Raw genomic sequence first — 22182 nt, 5'->3', positions numbered from 1 at the left:
GGATTAGTGCATGCTTGTGTCCACTGAGTGTTATACAGTTGCAGGGCAGCCCCCTTAAATGGCACAGGTGGTTTTTGGCCATCAAATGTGTGGGAATAACTTCTGCTTGCCTATTAACCCCCCCCCCCCCAGAAAATTTTACATAATCCTGAACTATGCTTGTTACCCCCCCACTCCTGACACCCTGCGCTCAGAATGCAGGTTACTGGAGTATGTAACATGGAGTTCAGGAGTGGGTAACGTGCATAGTACACGTAGCACTCTGATTTAGGCAGGGTTGCTAGCAAATTTAGTTGCCAGGCAATAGTTGCTCTTTCCAAGTGTTCGATCAATTCTTGAATTTCTGTCACTAGGTGACATTGTAGCGGTGACATTAAATAAGGGCATTGCAAGGACATGTTAGGAATGGGGTGTGTCTCAGCAAATGGGCAGGGGTTTTCTTGGGCTCTCCCAGCAGGCTAAGGGACCAAGTTGAGTCAGGTGATCAGGGTTCTGTGCCAACTAAACAGCTTTCTGGGTGGATGTGTGTTGTAGTACCCAGGGCTGCTAGCCCAGAAACTTGAGGACTATCCCAGGGACATCTGGCTGTCTGAGGGCCTATACAAAAGTAGGGTTGGGACTGCAGGCTTGTCTTACAACCAGTAGTACCAGTTCCACCAGCTGTGGTTGGAGGTAGAGGGGGGGAAGCTGTTGCCACTAAGGAACCATCCTCCTTGCTACCAGAGATTAGTGTAAGTAGGGATTAGCCAAACGCCCCCCCATTCATTCAAACACTGTCTATGCAACATGAAAAATCAAAAGTGCTAGTTTTGGCTAATATGCAAGTTATTGTCATGAAGTGTTTGGGGACCAGCTATAAAATGGCTGATGTCCCCCTTAACCATTTGCCGACTGCACTATAGCCAAATTTCAGCTACAGTGTGGCTTGATACTTCTGGGTGGGCGTACATTGACGTCTCCCGAAATCGCACAAATGGTAAAATCCGTGACTGCCGGGTCCTCTAGAATAGATCATCAACCTTGTCCTGCAGGGCCCACTAACAGGCCAGGTTTGCAAGATAACTGAAATACATCACAGCTGATATCATTTGCTCCTCAGTGATTGCAGTATTCTAGTCTGCATCTCCCCAAGGTAATACATAAAACCTGGCCTGTCGGTGGGCCCTGCAGGACAGGGTTGATGACCACTGCTCTAGATATCACAGTAGCGCCTGTTTACCACGTGATCGCTCCGTCAAATGACATGACGCCAGTTCCTCTCTCCCCTCTGTACCAATCGGTACAGTGTGAGAGGGGTAGAGATCCATCCATGCTCAGCCTCTGTGGCCAGGCTGTGGAAGTCTCACGTGGTGTCACCGTACTTGGGAGGAGTAGAAGAATCTATTTTGGGGTGTCATTTTTTGGTATGTACATGCTTTTAGAAATATTGTATAAATGGATAACTTTGTGTTTAAAAAAAAAAAGCATTTTAACCACTTCTGGCCATCATGACGTCCTTGACTTTGTGCAGGGATATCTGAATGATGGGTGCAGCTATAGGCATTCAGATATTGGCTTCTTCAGCCAGCGATACAATACAAATTATCCATAGCGGCTGTTCTGCTTGATCATTCTTATGGGAGGGGGGGCGGCCTCTCTCCCGCCAGCCTTCCGTTCTTCTGACTCACCGCTGCGATCGAAGACAGGATTATTTTATTTCAGGCTTCCCAACCTAGAGGTGAGATGTGGTGGTTTATTGACCCCCTCAAATCGCACTGTAAAGAGGCCCTGTCATGCCATATTACAAGGATGTTTACATTCCTTTTAGTGGAATTTTATTTTTGGGGGGGTGTCAAACTAAAAGAGGGGGGAGGTTTTTAAAGCGCTCGAATGCATACGTAAGTCCCACCCACATATGAATGTTTAAACCACACGTGAGGTATCTCTGCAAACGTTAGAGCGAGAGCAATAATTTTGGACCTAGACCTCTTCTAAAAAAAAAAAATAATTGGTCTCCTATGGGGATTTTTAAGTAGTGAAGTTTGGTGCCATTCCATGAGTGCAATTTTGAAGGGTGACATGTTTATCTCTTAACTCCGCATAACTTCATCTTTCACAATATGGAAAAACATTGGGCTAACTTTTTTTTTTTTTTTTTTTATATATATAAAGCACACTTCTGTTTTCGTTAAAACAAAGCGTTCAAAAAATTTCTGCGCAAATACTGTGCAAGATAAAAAGTTGATACGACTGCCATTGTATTCTCTAGGGTTTTTTCTAAACGCAATATGAAAGGTGCAATCAGCGCAAAAACAATGAAAATTGATAAACTTCCCCCCTCTTTGCAAGCTAAACACTGACAGGACAATCACAAAATCCAAAAAATGATAAATATATAAGAAAATAGTGCAGCGCAATGATTCTATTCCTAATACGAATTAAAGTGCAAATAAACACAGTATATTGACCCAAAAAAATATAAAGCAAAACAGAAAATTGTCCATATAGTGAGAAAATTCCACTTTACTCCTGTGGAATTTTCTCAATATATGGACAATTTTTTTTTTTTCTATTTTGCTTTTTTTTTTTTGGGTCAATATACTGAGTTTTTTTGCACTTTAATTCTTATTAGGAATATTTTCATTGTGCTGCACTATTATATATTTTCTAAAAAACATAGAACCCCAAAACATTGTCATTTTCTAGCAAATGATTATTTTTTCATGTAGGAAGAAATGTCAAAATTGGCCTGGGTGCTCCAGAACGCCTGATGGTGCTCCCTGCATGTCGGGCCTCTGTATGTGGCCACGCTGTGTAAAAGTCTCGCACATGTGGTATCGCCATACTCGGGAGTAATAGCAGAATGTGTTTTGCAGTGTAATTTGTGCTATGCATATGCTGTGTGTGTGAGAAATAACCTGCTAATATGAAACTTGTGTGGGGAAAAAAAATCTTTATTTTGCAAAGAACTGTGGGGAAAATACAACTTCAAAAAACTCACCATGCCTCTTTCTAAATGCATTGGAATGTCTTTTCAAAAAGGGGTCATTTGGGTTGTATTTGTACTTTCTGGCATGTTAGGGTCTCAAGAAATGAGATAGGCCGTCAGATATTGGCACCATAGCTTGTGGACTTTTCAGTCTTTTTTTTTTTACCCAGTTGTATACAAAATGTGTGGAGGAGGAGCCCCCATGTTGAGAGCATGTGGCCTGGTATGGTTTTGGGAGGGGGATGCATGCTTGATTGTCCCTTTCCTGACTTGCTTGGATAAATGTCTAGTATGGATTTTAGGGGGGGACTCCCCACATAATTTATCTTTTACATTTTGGCATTCCCTCCAAATCCAGACCACATGCTTTTTTATATATATATATATATCAGCTGACAGCGGATGACTAAATAATTGAGGAAGCGACGGCTGGCTTACAGTGAATGGAAAGGAAGCAAAATGCAAATGGTGGCAAAATTGCAGCAACATTAATTCACATAGATGTGAATCGAGCCTAATGCTGCATACACACTATACAATTTTTTTTTTTAGATTTTTTTTTTCCTTTTTAGATTTACCAAAACCATATAATTAATGGTGTTTCTCAACCTTTTTTTTTTTTTTTTTTTTGGTCTAGGCACCTTTTAACCACTTGCTTACTGGGCACTTGAATCTCCCTCCTGCCCAGGTCATCTTTCAGCGCTGTCACACTTTGTATGACAATTGTGTGGTCATCCAACACTGTACCCAAATAAAAATTGTAATCCCCCCCCCCCACACAAATGGCTTTATTTTGGTGGTATTTAATCACTACTTTTTTTTTATATATTTTTTAATTTGCTAAGCTAAAAATAAAGACAGAATTTAGAAAAAGTTTCAGTAATAAAGTTTTGCATTTGCAAACGGGTAATATTTCTCCTTCATTGATGGTGATGGGCAGAGCTTTTTTTCTCAGAAAATAGGTGCAGGAACTCAACCACAACCCGTTCAGATTTCACAAACAGTATAAGGGGCAATAAATACCGGGATTGCATTACATACAGAGTGCAGAGTTCAGGGGGTTACACACAGAGTGCAGAGCTGTCACTTGTAAACACAGAAACTAGACTTCTGTGTTTACAAGTGATTGTGGTGAGCGGGCACCAAAGGGTCTGAGCCAAAGGTGGTGGGACTGAGTTCCCCCTGAAAAAAAGCCCTGGTGATGGGGCTGCACTGGTGATGAGGCACTGATGGCAACAACATAGGTGGGCACAGATGATTGTAGGCTCTCCAAGATCGGGATCGATGTTCCTCTGACATCCACCAGTGATTGGCTGCCCCCCCCCCCTTCACGCTATCAGCACATGATCAGTGCCAAGGTTTCTCTTCTCCCCATCACTCAGTTAATGTGACCCCCAATGCTGATTGAGAGGGATTCTGTGCAGGTGACGTACATCCTTCGCCATTGGTCATTTGGACACCAGCAGCTAGAAGGCTTTACTGGTGCACAATGAAAACCTGTGGCTTTGTGTAAGCAAAAGGCAGGTTTCATCCACTCTCTGGTTTGTATACATATTTTGGGCAATTTTTTTGGCATTTTGCCAGGGCACCCCCCTGAAGACATCTCAAAGCACCCTGGTTGGAAAAATGGGAGCAGTGCGCTGTATAACATGTGCTGTATATTGAGCAGTGCGCCGTATATCATGTGTTATAAGAGGGGCAGAATATAATATGGGTGATGGGAGAGAGATGACACGTCACACGACCCACCACAAACATACATTTCTGCTATAGCACGCTGCCTGGTTTCCATAGCAACTACCCAACGCCCGCCTTCGTTGTGCAATCTCATTGGCTGGAAATAATATCGCCAGGTGACTGTATACTTGGAACGCATGCGTGAAACGCAAGGCGGGCGTGTTTGCAGGGAACAGTAGACATGGCGGAACTGACTTCACGCGTGAAGGGGATAAATTACTTCCGGGGTGAGAGGTGAAAGTGAAGCACGATGGAATTCCCTACAGGAGGAATGTCAGGCTTGGACTCACTGGTAAGAAATGACGGTAGAACTGAGTAATGAGTGAGCCGGGCTCGGGGTGTTCGGTGTCCGGCCCCCAGGGCCGGCTACACCCAGTCACCGCTCTGTGCTCATTATACATAGGTGGGGACAGGGAGCCTCTTCCCATGTGGACAGACACAGCATGGCTGCACAGTGCAACTGGTATAGGAAACCATAGATGTATTGGAGGGGGACCGGCTGCATAGGAGACCATAGATGTATCGAGGGAAGGGGGGGGGCGGCTGCATAGATGTATGGAGGGAGGGGGGGCGGCTGCATAGGAGACCATAGATGTATTGGAGGGGGAGAGACCGGCTGCATAGGAGACCATAGATGTATTGGAGGGGGAGAGACTGGCTGCATAGGAGACCATAGATGTATTGGAGGGGGAGAAACTGGCTGCATAGGAGACCATAGATGTATTGGAGGGGGAGAGACTGGCTGCATAGGAGACCATAGATGTATTGGAGGGGGAGAGACTGGCTGCATTGGAGACCATAGATGTATTGTAGGGGGAGAGACTGGCTGCATAGGAGACCATAGATGTATTGGAGGGGGAGAGACCGGCTGCATAGGAGACCATAGATGTATTGGAGGGGGGCCGGCTGCATTGGAGACCATAGATGTATTGGAGGGGGGCCGGCTGCATAGGAGACCATAGATGTATTGGAGGGGGAGAGACTGGCTGCATTGGAGACCATAGATGTATTGTAGGGGGAGAGACTGGCTGCATAGGAGACCATAGATGTATTGGAGGGGGAGAGACTGGCTGCATAGGAGACCATAGATGTATTGGAGGGGGAGAGACCGGCTGCATAGGAGACCATAGATGTATTGGAGGGGGAGAGACTGGCTGCATAGGAGACCATAGATGTATGGGGGGGCGGCTGCATAGGAGACCATAGATGTATGGGGGGGCGGCTGCATAGGAAACCATAGATGTATTGTAGGGGGAGAGACTGGCTGCATTGGAGACCATAGATGTATTGGAGGGGGACAGGCTGCATAGGAGACCATAGATGTATTGGAGGGGGAGAGACTGGCTGCATAGGAGACCATAGATGTATGGGGGGGCGGCTGCATAGGAAACCATAGATGTATTGGAGGGGGAGAGACTGGCTGCATAGGAGACCATAGATGTATTGGAGGGGGAGAGACTGGCTGCATAGGAGACCATAGATGTATTGGAGGGGGAGAGACTGGCTGCATAGGAGACCATAGATGTATTGGAGGGGGAGAGACCGGCTGCATAGGAGACCATAGATGTATTGGAGGGGGAGAGACTGGCTGCATAGGAGATAATAGATGTATGGGGGGCTCCTGCCTGCCGCCTGCCTGCCTAGGAGAGCACAGAAGTAATGTGTGATCACAGTCTGATCTTCCAGTGCTGTGTGGGTGAGAGGCTGTGGCTGGGACGATAAAGGATCACTTAATTTGCCCTCAGCCATTAATAAAACTCATAGTAGTATTTTCATGGACTGGAACAATGACAGATGAATGATGGGGGCTGCACTCTTTCATTGCATTGACAGCGCTGTGCATTCTGGAAAAAATACTAGGTGGTTTGTGATTGGTGAAGGGGAAACGGCGCTTTCCTTCATCCATCACAGTCCCTGGTGCAGCCTCTCCTCCTCGCAGCTCCAAAAGAGCACAACAGTGGGGAGTATCCAGCATCAGTGAGAGGGATTATTACACTAACCAACAGCTAGGAGGACCTAGGATGAAGGTACATTAGACTGGTGCTTTGTGTCCCAAATGATGGTTAAGAAAACTTGATAAATGTGTGAAGTGTCCCTCGCACTACAGGAATAAATGTAAACCCCTCAGCTAATAAGAATACTGTGAAAAGTGCAACAAAACCTATAAGTGTTTACAATACACCAAAATAGAAAATACAAGTAAAGTGATCTTGCGCAAAAGTCCATTAACATGGATGGTGTAAAAAACAATGTATCAATACCCTAAAATGTCCACTGGGTGGATAAAGTGATAAATAACAAAGAAAGAGTAAGGTGCAAATGTGCATAAAATATAGATATCCAGGATGAGTAAATACGTCCCCTAGTGAATAAAGGAAGAATCCTAAATGAATTCCACAATAGTAGCTGGATGTAACTAGTGTCCAATGATCCAGAGAGACCGAGATCCTTTATAGTCACAATGATAACAGGGCAATGCAGCGTGATCTTGATGTCCCGAGAGACCGGGCTCCCTAGACTCTCACCTCCAATATAGAAGTAGTTGGCATCAAAATGACCGGATCCCTCAGGGATTTACTATTGAAGAATACAGTAATGAAAGAAACACTGAACACACATTAAGAGCAAAAAATGTAAAGGCCAATGAGACAAACAATGTTTAGGTTTATTGACACTTCATGATTATTTTCACTTGTTTCTTCTAGGGAGCGTCAGGAGCGCTGTCAGTGGCACAGGCACTATCACTGCCTGCAGAATCCTATGGCAATGATGTAAGTAAAGGCACTACACTTCAGGGTTTTCTGGATTTGATAGATTTTGCATCTGTGTACTAGAGGTTGACCATTATGGGTTTTTCTCTGCCGGCCGATTTTTGTGCCCAATATATGATGCTGATTTTTGTGGCTGATATCTATCTATCTATCTATCTATCTATCTATCTATCTATCTATCTATCTATCTATCTATCTATCTTTATCTCTCCTCATCCACTTCTTGCTCTTGTCACTCTAGCACACACTTGATGTCCTCAGTACACCTGGCAGATGGCATTGATTGGCACTAGCAGGTAGCACTGGGTTGGAACTGAGATGGCAGTGGCACTGGCTAGTGGCACTGATTGGCGGTGGCCCTGGCAGGTTTGACACTGAGCCGAGTAACAGAGAGAGATGGGCGGGACCGGGACCCAGCAGCTATATTACACCAGCCAATGCTTGGGCTGCTTAAGAAAGGGGGCGGGGCCACATACACGTAGTGGCCCGCCCAGATACCATCCCATTGGCTGGTGTTTGAAAGCTGCTGGGTCCTGCCCACCCCCGACATCAAGCTCAATTCTGACAGCTCCTCTCTCTCTCCTCTGTTACTTGTCAGTTTCACACACTCGGCGCTTGATGCTTGGCAGAGCCACTGAGTGTGAAGGAAGGAGGAACGGCGGTCAGTGTTAAATATCGGCCTAATTTTGATGATAATCGGCCGATATTTTGGTCGACCTCTACTGTGTACTCTAAGTATCAAAACTGTTGTGCCAGATTGCAATTTCAAGCCGGTATATGGGTAATGCTGGTTGTGGAACCTTTAACCACTTCAATATGCAGAGTAAATGAATACCCAACATGTCACACTTTGAAATTGGGCACACTTGTGGAATGGCGACAAACTATGGTATCTAAAAAATCTCCATAGGCAATGCTTTTAAAAAATTAAGTTACCAGGTATAATTCTTTCTCTCGCTCTGACAGTCGTGGTGATACCTCACATGTGTGGTTTGAACACCGTTTACATATGCGTGCGCTACTCACGTACGCGTTATCCTTGCTGAGCGACCTCGCGGGGACGTGGGCGCTTTAAATTTTTCTTTATTTTATTTACAAAAAAAAAACTTTTATTGCTGTCACAAGGAATGAAACATCCCTTGTGACAGTAATAGGTGGTGACAGGTACTCTTTATGGAGGTATCTGGGGTCCCTCCTTTGCACTTAAAAGTATTCAGATCACCAAAATCGGCGATTCTGAATACTGTATTTATTTATTTTTAATCAGCACCATTGGCAACCGAGTAAACCGGATGTGACCTTGCGATGCTGCTTCCGTGTTTACATACAGAAGACTGGAACTAAGCCGTTTTAGGGTAAGAGTGGCGGGGGGTGTGTAACAGCCAAGAGGCCTTTAGCCGCAACGGTTGTTATGCCTGGCAAGTCGATTACATGCTCTAAAAAACGGTACTTGGATGATGCCGGCAGTTGTGGGCATCATCCCGGTATAACCCCCTTTAAAGCTGAGGTCACATATCTGGGTACGGTTGGCACTAAGGGGTTAAGAACTTGTCTACCAAAGTATGCTTATAAACAAGATTGATATTGGCTTTAAAGTGATACTAAAGCTTAGTTTAAAAATAAATAAATAAAATACCAAACATATCATACTTACCTCCACTGTGCAGCTCGTTTTGCACAGAGTGGCCCCAAACATCCTCTTCTGGGGGCCCCCTGGCGGTTCCCCCCTAGGAGAAGTGCTCTCCTGAGGGGCGTTACCTTATGGGTGCGCTCTTGAGTGTATGACTCGGCCCGGCAACATTGGATTTGATTGACAGCAGCGGGAGCCAATGGCTCCGCTGCTATCAATCTATCCAATCAAACCAGGGACTCCATGGACAGGACGACGGCGGGGGTGCACCGAGGAGATGAATGGGCTCAGGTAAGTAAAATGGGGGGGGGGGCTGGTTACAACCCCTTTAAGATCCAATGAGGGGCTTTCTGAGGAGTGATCACTTTTATGGGGCTCACAAAGGACATAGCCCGCCTGTCCGCTGCTGGTGCAGAATTTTGGGCATTATCGTATTTTCCATAAGAGTGTGCAATTTTAATACTTGATGTTTTGTATTTATTTACTCAATGCAACCCAGTCTTTTATATATTGACTAGATAATTATTACAATAGAATCCCTTTACAGAACTTTCTCGGAAAAGATGAGTACCTGTAAACATCTGTAGGATTATAATCATGTAAGCATCTTCAGTGTCTGACTGTTTTTTAATTTCTGCAGCCCAATGTGGAGATGGCTTGGGCCATGAAGGCCTATCAACATGCAGAGGTTTACTTTAATGTAAGTATGGGCTAGTGGCTACCCAGATGGAGGAAATTGGGGCGGTACCACGTTAAAGGGGTTGTAAAGGTTTGTTTTTTATTTTCTAAATGGGTTCCCCTTAAGCTAGTGCATTGTTGGTTCACTTACCTTTTCCTTTGATTTCCCTTCTAAATGTTTTTTTTTTTTCTTTGTCTGAATTTCTCACTTCCTGTTCCTCCTCAGTAAGCTTGCCCCCATCATCCGAGCCGTTATGGCTGGGGGTTAGTCAGCGTGCTCGCCCCTCCCTTGGGACTACATCCCTGAGACGAAGGGTGTAGTCCCAAGGGAGGGGGCGAGCACGCTGACTAACCCCCAGCCATAACGGCTCGGATGATGGGGGCAAGCTTACTGAGGAGGAACAGGAAGTGAGAAAATTAGAAGGGAAATGGAAGGAAAAGGTAAGTGAACCAACAATGCAATAGCTTAAAGGAACCTATTTAGAAAATAAAAAACAAACCTTTACAACCCCTTTAACCACTTGAAGATTTTGAATGGTGTTAAGTCTCAAATGTCAACAAAGTTTTAGGACACAGCTCCTACATCCAGCTCCTCTTCCTATTCCACTGTTAGACTCAAAATGCAGCTACTCCTGTGATAGATGCATATAGTCTAAAACTGTCATTGATTAAATATGGAGGAGACAAATTATTATCTCTTCAATGTCAGTTTATTATTTTATTTATATGTAGATCATATACAGTAGGGGGGGGGAAGTATTTGAACCCCTCCCTGATTTTATATGTTTGCCCAATGACAAAAATGATCCATCTATAATTTTAATGGTAGATTTATTAACAGTGAGAGACAGAATAACAATATCCAGAAAAACTTATTTAAAAAAGTTATAAATCGATTTGCATTTTAACGAGTGAAATAAAGTATTTGCTATGCTATCAATCAGTAAGATTTTTGGCTCCCAGCTGTCTTCTTTACAGATAACAAGCTGAGAATAGGATCACTCTCTTACATGGGAGTGCTTCTTATCTCAGCTTGTTACCCTGTTCACAGAAGCAATCAATCGGATTCCAATCTCTCCACCATGGCCAAGACCAAAGAGCTGTCCACGGATGTCAGGGACAAGATTGTAGACCTACACAAGGCTGAAATGAGCTACAAGACAAATGGCCAAGCAGCTTGATGAGAGGGTGACAACAGTTGGTGTGAATATTCGCAAATGGAAGAAACACAAAATAACAGTCAATCTTCCTCAGTCTGGGACTCCATGCAAGATCTCACCTCGTGGAGTTTCAATGATCATGAGAACGATGAGGAATCATCCCAGAACTACACGGGAAAATGTTGTCAATGATCTCAAGGCAGCTGGGACCATATTTACCAAGAAAACAATTGGGAACACACTACACCACAAAGGACTGAAATCCTGCAGCACCCGCAAGGTCCTCTTGCTAAAGAAAGCACATGTACATGCCCATCTGAAGTTTATTAATGAACATCTGAATGATTCAGAGGAGAACTGGGAGAAAGCGTTGTGGTCAGACGAGACCAAAATTGAGCTCTTTGGCATCAACTTGCCATGTTTGGAGGAGGAATGCTGCCTATGACCCCAAGAACACCACCCCCACTGTTAAAATGGAGGTGGAAACATTATGCTTTGAGGGTGTTTTTCTGCTAAGGGGACAAGACAACTTCACAGCATCAAAGGGACGATAGACGGGGGCCATGTACCGTCAAATCTTGGGTGAGAACCTCCTTCCCTCAGCAAGGGCATTGAAAATGGGTTGTGAGTGGGCATTCCAGCATGACAATGACCCAAAACACATGGCCAAAGGAGTGGCTTAAGAAGAAGCACATTAAGGTCATGGAGTGACCTAGCCAGTCTCCAGACCTTAATCCCATAGAAAATATGTGGAGGGAGCTGAAGGTTTGAGTTACCAAACATCAGCTTCAAAACCTTAAAGACTTGGAGAGGATCTGCAATTGGGAGTGGGACAAAATCCCTCCTGAGATGTGTGCAAACCTGGTGGCCAACTCCAGGACATGTCTGACCTCTGTGATGGCTACCAAGTCATGTTTTGCGAAAGGGTCAAATACTTATTTCACTCAAAATGCAAATCCATATATAACACTTTTGAAATGCGTTTTCTGGATTTTTTTGTTTTTGTTTTGTTGCTCTGTCTCACTACCATTAAAATTCTAGACTGATCATTTCTTTGTCAGTGGGAAATACTTTTTTCCTTCACTGTATGTAACCTTTGATCTGCATATGACATTACTTGGAAGTCTATGTATAAAAGTTTACTAAACAAATGTGACAATCGCCTGCACAGCTCTAACAAAACCTGCCCAATTCTATGTAATGTAATCATCTCCTAGGATTGTATTCGCCATCTAGTGACCAAAATCCGGTATTTATTATTATTTTTTCTGTCTCAATTACAAAGAAAATGGATAATGGCTACTATGTGATACTTGGTCATAAAAGTTAATTCTATTACACAGAATAAGGCAAGTTGGATCTGTACAGATATTTGTCACATTTTCAGTGAACGTTTTAAACATACACCCCCTTAAAGAAATAAATATTTTATTTTTAAACTAAGTTTTAGTATCACTTTAAAGCCAATATCAATCTTGTTTATAAACATATTTTGGTAGACAAGTTCTTAACCCCTTAGTGCCAACCGTACCCAGATATGTGACCTCAGCTTTAAGGGGTTATACCGGGATGATGCCCGCAACTGCTGGCATCATCCCACGGACGGTTTAAAAAAAAACAACAGCGTTTTTAGCACGATTATTTCCGCGTTTTGCATTGAATTCAATGCAAGTTTCGCTGCGCCAGCTTTCAGACGTGTCTTTCTTTCTTTATTCAAAATTAATGGTTCCCTATGGGAGCTCATTGATTTGAATAGAGGTCGCACCAGAAGTCGGATCAAGACGATCCGACTTGCGGGGTGACTTGTGTGCGGAGAATCTTGAAGGGGAACCACCGTGAGGTCCCTCCCAGGATGATGCCAAACCCTTCGGTCTGGTATGGATCTTGAGGGAACCCCCCCCCCCCCCACCTAAAAAAAAAAACACGAAGAATCCATACCAGACGCTTATCCGAGCACGCAGCCCGGAAGGTCAGGAAAGGGGGCGAGCGCCCCCTCCTATACCAGGCCACATGCCCCCAACATGGGGGGGGGGCTTTGGGGCAGGGGGGGCACTTGGATCCCCTTGCTAAAAGGCTTGCATATATCTAAAACATTGGACTTGACACTATCTTTAACCACTTAAGACCCGGACCAATATGCAGGTAAAGGACCTGGCCCCTTCTTGCGATTCAGCACTGCGTCGCTTTAACTGACAATTGCGCGGTCGTGCGACGTGGCTCCCAAACAAAATTGATGTCCTTTTTTCCCACAAATGAAGCTTTCTTTTGGTGGTATTTGATCACCTCTGCGGTTTTTATTGTTTGCACTATAAACAAAAATAGAGCAACAATTTTGAAAAAAAAAAATCAATATTTTTTTACTTTTTGCTATTATAAATATTCCCCTAAAAAATACATAAACGTTTTTTTCCTCAATTGAGGGCGATACGTGTTCTACATATTTTTGGTAAAAAAAATTGCAATAAGCGTTTGATTGGTTTGCGCAAAATTTATAGCATTTACAAAATAGGGGATAGTTTTTTTTATGGCATTTTTATATATATTTTTTACTACTAATGGCGGCGAACAGTGATTTTCTTTTCGTGACTGCGACATTATGTCGGACACTTTTGACAAATTTTTGGGACCATTGTCATTTTCACAGCGAAAAAGTGCTATAAAAATGCACTGGTTACTGTGAAAATGACACTGGCAGTGAAGGGGTTAACCAGGAGGGGGCACTGTAGGGGTTAAGTGTGTTCTAAGGGAGTGTTCTTACTGTGGGGGGGGGGGGCGTGGCTGTGCGTGTGACATCACTGATCATTGTTCCCTAACACAGGGAACAGACAATCATTGATGGCCACACTAGGAAGAACGGGGAAGATTTTTTTTTTACACTCACCTCTCCCCGTTCTTCCTCTGTGACCCGATCGCGGGACACTGGTGGCGATCGGGTCCCGCGGTCACGGAGGTCAGGACTGGGTCGCGAGCGCGGCGCCCTCGCGACCCACGGCTGGGCATCTTAAAGGGGACGTACCTGTACGTCCATGTGGCCAGCCGTGCCATTCTGTCGAGGTAAATAGTCGTGCGGCGGTCCTTAAGCTGTTAAGGTAAATTGCACAAACAATAAATCATGGAGTGGCCTCTTCTAGTAAAACCTCTCTTACCCATCAGCTTATAGGCTCTGTGGACCCACGTCACCTCAAACTGACGCGCAAAGATGATGTCATTTATGAAGCTTTTAGAGGTGACTTTCCTGAGCTCCGTATTGATGTTCTGGATCCAGACGATCTGAAATCTCCTGCAGCCAAAGAGGTAAGGTGACAAACAACTGGCATTGGGAAAAGCTCTGTTCTCGAAGCAGGTTGCCATATCCTCTTTCATGGTTATTCTATTCTCTTTGGCAGAAATGGCGGCCTTTCTGCATGAAATTCGAGACTGAAGTAGAAGACTTTAATTACGGAACGTTGTTAAGGCTGGACTGCAGCAAAGATTACACAGAGGAAAACACCATCTTCGGTGAGTGGAAATGATACAGGACGGTGTCATCCAAGCTTGAATGAGACTTGGGCTGGGTTCACACAGGTCCGGCTGCGGTTTGCAGTCCCGAGTCCAATGCGTATTTGCTCACAGATTCAGGTGCAAATGTTTGCCTGAACCAGACCTAAAAAAACGCACAGGACCCTTTTCAAAACCACACTGTGGCTTCCCCGGACATGTGTGAACTAGCGTCACTGAGAGCTAGTCACATTCACGTTATGCGAATTGCATGTGGTTAAGACTGCATCCATGTGAACCCAGCCTTGGTGTTGCTAAACCTAGAACTGTAAAAATCAATCTGTATACGCTAGGGCTGCAACTAACGATTATTTTCATAATCGATTAGTTGGCTGATTATTGTTTCGATTAATCGGTTAATAACCTTAAAAAAACAAAAGGTGATTTTGCGGCGATATGCATTTTTACATATTTAAAAAAAAAAAGGGGGGGAATGGGGGTGGGACTTTGTATGAGGCATATGATAGAACTACCACAGGCCTCCATCCCTGTAAATATATGAAAAAGGGGGGAAAGTTGGGACTTTAAATGGGATGCATTTTTAGCAATATGCGATTAAGTATATATATATATATATATATATATATATATATATATATATATATATATATATATATATATATATATATATATATATATATATATATATATGGAATATAAAAAATGTTTCCATAAAAGCCAGGCTCAAAGTTGCCAAGCCAAAAAAGCACTAAACCAAATTAATCTGTCTAACTGTATGTAATTAAAAACAGAGGTTTAGTTTATGTATTTGCAAATACCTGGTAAGCTGCAGGCCAAGCGTCAAGGCACTCTGTGTAACTGTGTTCCAGTGCTCTTTTTTACCAGACCAACTATAGGTAGGGGCAGGTTTAGGCTACCACCTGCCCCCTATCTATTGATTAGCACGCCTGTGCTCCTCTTTAGGAGGCTTTAAAAATCATAGCTAGGACTGCAGTTACAGAGTGCCTTGACGTTTGGCCTGCAGCTTACCAGGTATTTGCAAATACATAAACTAAACCTCCGTTTTTAATTACATACAGTTAGACAGATTAATTTGGTTTAATGCTTTTTTGGTTGGCAACTTTGAGCCTGGCTTTTATGGAAACATTTTTTATATTTCATATATATACTTAATCGCATATTGCTAAAAGCGCATCTCCTTTAAAGTCCCAACTTTCCCCCCTTTTACATATTTTTTGGCCAATTTTGTTGGGCAGATTAAAAAACACAAATTGCTGCAAAAACACATTACATGTTTTTCTGCAGCTTCTCAATTGAAGTATATTGAACCAAAAAAACGAAATAACATAGTTTTGCATTAAAATAAAGTCTTTGCCCTTTCCAAATATGCAGCAGCTGAAAAAAATCATGGATGTGAACGTGTCCCATAGGAAAACATGTAAATGAACTGTAGTGTGTTCCTGCAAAAAGCACCAAAAAAACAGAGGTGTGACTCGGGCCTGAGACGTGTAGTAACATAATGGGGTTAAAAAAAAACTAAAATTTGTACAAAAAGAGCAAATAATCTCTACTGTAAGGGGTTTGTACTGTGGGACAGTGAAAGTAAGATTTAGAGTAGCGATTTTCTCTTTTTGTACTATAAAGGGCTGTGCTTTTTTTTTTTTTTTTTTAAACCCCTTTGTTACTGGGCGATTAATCGATTATGAAACTAGTAATCGATTCATTTCATAATCGATTAGTTGTTTCGGCCCTAGTATACGCAGTAAAGCATAATTGTTATACTTACTGTGGAACCTAAGGGGGGTGTAATCGTGTGCACTGTGTAAAAAGGCTGTTTGATTCGGTCTTTATTGATCCTCCCCTTATTCCACAGTTCTCAATTAATTTTCTGATAAGACAGAGCCTTGGGGGCAAGCCGCACATGCTCAACTGGGTGTGCATTGCTAGAGGTTTTTTTTTTCCTTGGGAGGGTGCATGTGACACTGAAGTCACAAGACTGCAATATTCTGCTGAGGAGAAAAGGTATTTAGCGGTTTAGATTTTCTAAAATAATTGCATTTCCATAGTCTGTGTAGGGTGGAAGACTAGATATAGTGAATGCAGGGTCCTGGGTTTAGTAATACTTTCAGACACTAAGCAGAAGCTGAAGAGTCGGTGCCTGATGCTGGTATTAAATAAACCATAGGGGAGGAACAACATGATTGTTTGAACTCTGACAGGTAGGGCATATATCTATCAGATACTGCACCCTAACTAGTAATATGGAAAAATGAATTGTCTACAGACCTGAACATGTTTGTCCAACCAATTTTTAACTAGATGTTTTCTAAAGTCAGGCTTTTATCGGGAAATGGCTCTCATTGGTGTGAAAGTACACCTGTCATTGCTAAGTGTGTGTGTGTGTGTGTGTGTGTGTGTGTGTATATGTATATGTGTCTAACACACACACACACACACACACACACACACACACACACACACACACACACACACACACACACACACACACACACACACGTCAAAACATCAGAAGTATGGAAACTGAGAAAATAGCAGTTTGAGTGTAGGTCAGCAGCTCAGGTTGCATTAATGGTGGCCGTGTATATTGCTGATGCTTAAACCTCATATAGCGCCTGCAACCTAGCGATTTATTGTTTATTGCAGCGTGGCAGGTTGCGGTACACATTATTGTTCCACAACGTTGAGGGGAAAATACAATCTACCAGTCATAAACCTAAACTGTTTATTGAAAACCATTGTATTTAATCTGAATTGTGATTGGTGCTTGGGCACACATGCAGACATTTGTTTGAAAAATCAGAGGCATTTTTTTTTAACCATAGCAGATCCATAGAGCACTCAGTAAAATGAATGGAAGGTCTTTTGGTTTGATATTAACCCCCTAGGGCACTGACCGTATGCAGTTATTCAGCCTCTTGGTGGCTGGGCCTTTGCATGCATTAGCACCGATAGAGCTGTGCCAAGATCACGCTCCTGGCATAGTGATTGTTGGCTCATGAAAAGCTCCTGATCGTTTTGTACGATCAGGAGTTTTCCCGATCATGGCAGTCACAAGCCCCGCTCCCCAGAATACCAACCCCCTTAAAGGCCTGGTGGGAGATAGCACCACGGGGTTAATATATGATCAGTTTGGTTGTACCTAATGATCTTATTTGATACAAGTGTGAGCACCACAGTGTGTTGGAAAGAGGGGGAAAAAAAATAGTGTATAGGTAAAGAGAAGCAAGGAGCCCTGAGGTACATGTGTACAAAAAAACAAACACCTTATCTACTGGCAACACGTTTTAAAGCCAAGAGACATGTATCACAGCAAGATTATATTGTTATTTCAATCTTGATGGATTGTGTTTTTCCTCCACATTAGTGCAGTAGTTTAATACGAAACAACTTCATGAACGTGTGGGAGTTTCCTGTAATAAAGGCCGGTCACTGCTGCTTCCTACTTGTGTAGGGCAACTGGTCTTGTATCTGCCCCTCATGTAGTTTTCTGCAGGTAATATCTTGGTTTGTAAAAGGCATTTGATGCACTCAAAGCATATATATATATATATATATATATATATATATATATATATATATATATATATATATATATATATATATACCATTTGTGGCTACCGAGACGTATATGCAAGAGTCCAGGTATAACCTTTCCACACACCATATCAAGCGGATATTCCAATCGCTGGCCATGCTGCTGCTTTTTAAACTTGTTTTGTAATGGATTAACGCAATGTACCCCGAGGTTCAGCACATCAATTTAAAGGTGCAACTTTTTGGACAGCAACATTGTCAGTCTGGAGGGAAAAGGGAGTAATGGCAAACTCCAGCTTTATAATTAGTTACAAGTGTTTTTTCTTTTTAGGATAAAAGATTTACATAAATAAAAGCTGATCAGACCCAGTGCATGCACAATTCCAAAGCAGGCTTGGACTATGGGCAAGAGAAAGATTGTTGGGAAGACTAGACAATGCAAACTGGGCCCTCAAAATATTTGGTGTGTTTCCATTAAAGTGGTTGTATACCCGCTGACACTTCCCCCCCCCCCCCCCTCCCCACCTGTAAGGCAAAAGGCATGATGAGCTAATATGCACCGCATACTAGCTCATTATGAAATGCTTGCCTTAGAACGAGGCGTCGGTATCTCACCCGGTCTATTCTGAGGGAGATGACATTTTAGGCTTGGCGTGTCTTCTGGCTCCAGCGTTGTGAGTGGATGGAGCTGTGATGTCATAACTCCCACGCGGGAGACTTCTTTCCGGCAACTGCCGGGCTTTCAGCTGAGAATCCCTGATGCGCCGCTGCAGTCTAGCTCATTGCGAGGGGAATATCTCCTAAACCAGGGATATGCAATTAGCGGACCTCCAGCTGTTGCAGAACTACAATTCCCATGAGGCATAGCAAGACTCCGACAGCCACAAGCATGACACCCAGAGGCATGATGGGACTTGTAGTTTTACAACAGCTGGAGGTCTGCTAATTGCATATCCATGTCCTAAACAGTACAGGTTTAAGAGATATTATAGTTTTACCTGTAGGTAAAAAGAATAAGGCTTACCTTATGACTATACAACCGCTTTAAAGTAAATCTTTTATGAGTAAATGTGCAAGTGGTTACTGGGGACAAAAAAAAAAGCCAGTTGCCTGACTGTTGTTCTGAGCCACTGACTTCATTATTTTTAAGCCTGGTATATATGGGCCGAACATCAGCCTGTCTGACAGGGTATGGTGAACGATCACCACACTAAAATCGTATAGTTAGTACAGTGAGCTCCTCAGTTTTCTTTCATATGGGTTAAATGACAAAACACTGTGTACTAGTTACTGACCTGGCATAGGGATGCAGATTAATAATGCTACCTCCCTTGTGTGCATGATTGATAGCCAGGCAACAGCATTCCCAAAAAGGCAATAATATTCGCTTTTTTTTTTATGGCAATTGTTGAATCTGGGAGTTGCCGGTAGGTATCCTTTAAGAAACCTGTTCGCTGCCATAACTGACCTAAAAATGCTGGCTGTCATGTTGAGAAGTTTGCTTAAATCATTGAACCTGATCTGGAACAATTTTGTGGATTAGTATATGACTATTTTTTTAATCTGCCAGTATGTTTAAGGTGAGTGGTACAGAACCACTGGTCTGCTTTTTTTTTTTTTAAATAATAAAGTACAGCAGCAACTCCGCTGCCTTTTTTAGGATATAGATCCCAGCCTCCCCTTGTAGTAATTTGTTTTTTCCTCCTTTTCTTCTAGCAACCCGGATCCAATTTTATGCTATAGAAATCGCACGGAACAGGGAGGGATTCAACGATGTCCTCTTCCATCACAGAGCAGTGGAATGAAGTTCTTGGGAATCCCCAATTCTATGGTTTCACCCCAAACCCGCTCATGGAAAAGCAATCCATTACCCAGCAGCTTCTTCTTGCCATGTGTCACAATACCAATTAACAAACAATTCAATTTTATTTTCTGCAGTTTCCACTATACACTCATTTGGCAAACAGTAAAATACCCAGAATTCATTGCTGTCAACATAGACTTCTAACCCACCTCAGAGCCAACAAGTGCCGAACAAGAGTATTTTTTTTTTCTTTTTTAAACATTTTTCCAATAAAATAAAATACATGTATATCTACACCTCTCTTAAATCCACATGTGACTGAATAGTTGCCTCAATCTTGTACCCAGATCTCTGCACCACTGTATGAACAAGATTGTGCCTTAAGAGAGAACATAAAATGTTATAAATTCCTCTCAGGCTGCTGAGTAGAGTCTAATTTTCCAAAGCTTCTATGTAAGTGCCATGTTTGAAGTGTTCCTCCTCTACAAAGCCAGCCATGGTGATGTTTGAACCTGTAATCATCTTAAAGCAGAGGACTGCCTAAAAAAATATATATATATATTTATTAAAAGCCAGCAGCTACAAATACTGCAGCTGCTGACTTAATATATGGGCACTTACCTGTCCATATATTAAAGTTGCTCGGGTGCTGCCGCTGCCATCCTCAGTGAGGGAATCAGGAAGTGAAGCTGCAAGGCTTTACCTTCCTGGTTCCCTACTGTGCAAGTCGTGCTGCACTTCCTCACTGGTCCCTGCTGTCTTCTGGGACCTGTGTCTCCCAGAAGATAGCAGGGGAGGAAAGTGTAGGCACAGGAAGTGGTGGAGGTCACCTCAATCACCAAGGTGATCTATGCCTGGAAGTGGGAGCAAATACATGTAATACAAACGTATATGCTCCCTCCTCCCCCTGAAAGGTGCCAAAAGTGGAAGTTCATTTTTGGGTGGAACTCCACTTTAATATCCCACCCAGGACTGGGTAGGAGAGGAATTTATAAAACCGGTCAAGCATTTATTCATGTTCCCACACCAGCACTCATCAGGGATTAAGGGGGAAAAAAAAATCTGATCTGTACCCTTCCACATGCTAGTAAAAAGTATTTGTATGTTGAAGAGAATAATCTTACTTCACATTCAGCCTGGTAATTTCATAGGGGGGGAAGGACGGTCACCACTCAAAACACCAGACCAAAATCTTGTATCAATACAGCTTTAGGTGTGATGCACACTGGGTGGTTGCCTTTCCTTGTGTCTGAATGCCAGAGTCATAGTACAGTGGTTCTGAACCTTACTAGTGCCGTGACCCCTTGATAAAATTTCCCATGTTGTGGAGACCCCCAACAGTAAAATTATTTTCGTAGCGTGGGTTGTCGGCACCCAAGACAAGTAATTTGCGCCCCTAAACCACAGACATTTAGCACTCCGAGTCCCTTCCACTTTTTTTGTTCTCTCTTTCCCCTTTTTCTCTCTCTATCCTCATTTCTTGTTTCCCCCCCCCCCCATCCCTCTCTCTAGCTGTCTTTCTTGTTCCTTCTCATATTTTTTTGTTCCTCTCCCTTCCATGTATTCTCTATTTTTATTCCTTCTCTTACTCCTTGGTGGGGGGAATGGGATGAGTGGCAGTGCTGGCAGGAAGTTGGGATGAGTGGCAGTGCTGGTGGGGGTGGTATCAGAGGCAGCACTGGGCTGAGTTCTGATCAGCCAACTTCAGTGCTATTGATCAAGGTCACATATGCCATAATCAGGAGATGGGATGGGCTTGGAAGACCCCCACTTCACATTCCTCACCAGTCAGCTGACCTCTAGTCTCTGCCCCCCACCCATGCCGTGAACTGAATGGGTGGCCACAGGCTCCAGGGACAGCCCGGCTGGGCCTCCGCAAAAAGGCTGGAAGAGTGGTGCAGGCTTCAGGAACAGCCCAGGATTTGGTGACCCCTGGCAAATTGCCATTCAACCCCCGAGGGGGTACCAACCCCCCCCCAGGTTGAGAACCACTGTCCTAGTAGGAGAAAAGCTAGTTTAAAAACATGCCTAAAAAGGTATGCATTTCACATGTGTTTGGGCGTTAATGGATTCCATTGGCCAGAATATTAATTCATGCTGGCCATTGGACTGCATAAACACTAGACAAGTCTAACATTTAGACACATCTAGCATTTCTCCTGCTCAAAACGGTTCTCTCATGAACAGTGAAGGTGTATTTATTTTTTATCCCCCCCCCCCTTTCCTTACTCTGTAAACATCTATACATACATGACACATAGGTGCTTTTACAGGCTGGGGGAAACAAAAAGCGTCATTTAAGCCCAGTGCGCAGGAGTCCTTACTGATAGTGAGCGGACACAGACTCACCCTTGAAATGGAGAGACTGCTATATTACTATG

At 43.3% G+C, this 22182-nt stretch overlaps 1 protein-coding gene across 1 annotated transcript; it reads left to right on the top strand.

Annotated features, from left to right (window-relative positions):
* The first annotated feature begins 4855 nt into the window (after positions 1-4855).
* Positions 4856-20217, top strand: PBDC1 (polysaccharide biosynthesis domain containing 1). The gene is made up of 6 exons (XM_040346137.1): positions 4856-4997; positions 7411-7476; positions 9747-9806; positions 14098-14238; positions 14331-14442; positions 19714-20217. Exons 1-6 carry the CDS (start codon positions 4956-4958, stop codon positions 19800-19802), a joined length of 510 nt encoding a protein of 169 aa, XP_040202071.1. The 5' UTR covers positions 4856-4955; the 3' UTR covers positions 19803-20217.
* Positions 20218-22182: the final 1965 nt, after the last annotated feature.

This window comes from Rana temporaria, chromosome 3 (genome assembly GCF_905171775.1).
Source record: "Rana temporaria chromosome 3, aRanTem1.1, whole genome shotgun sequence".
In the NCBI taxonomy this organism is placed as follows: domain Eukaryota; kingdom Metazoa; phylum Chordata; class Amphibia; order Anura; family Ranidae; genus Rana; species Rana temporaria.
This window is presented reverse-complemented; position numbering and strand designations above follow the sequence as displayed.

Excerpts from the sequence above, each read along its gene's own strand:
- PBDC1 (XM_040346137.1), top strand. The coding sequence starts at position 4,956 with ATGGAATTCCCTACAGGAGGAATGTCAGGCTTGGACTCACTG. Across the intron at positions 9,807-14,097 it reads ATGCAGAGGTTTACTTTAAT|CTTATAGGCTCTGTGGACCC; the intron begins GTAAGTATGGGC and ends CTTACCCATCAG. Across the intron at positions 14,443-19,713 it reads AGAGGAAAACACCATCTTCG|CAACCCGGATCCAATTTTAT; the intron begins GTGAGTGGAAAT and ends CTTTTCTTCTAG.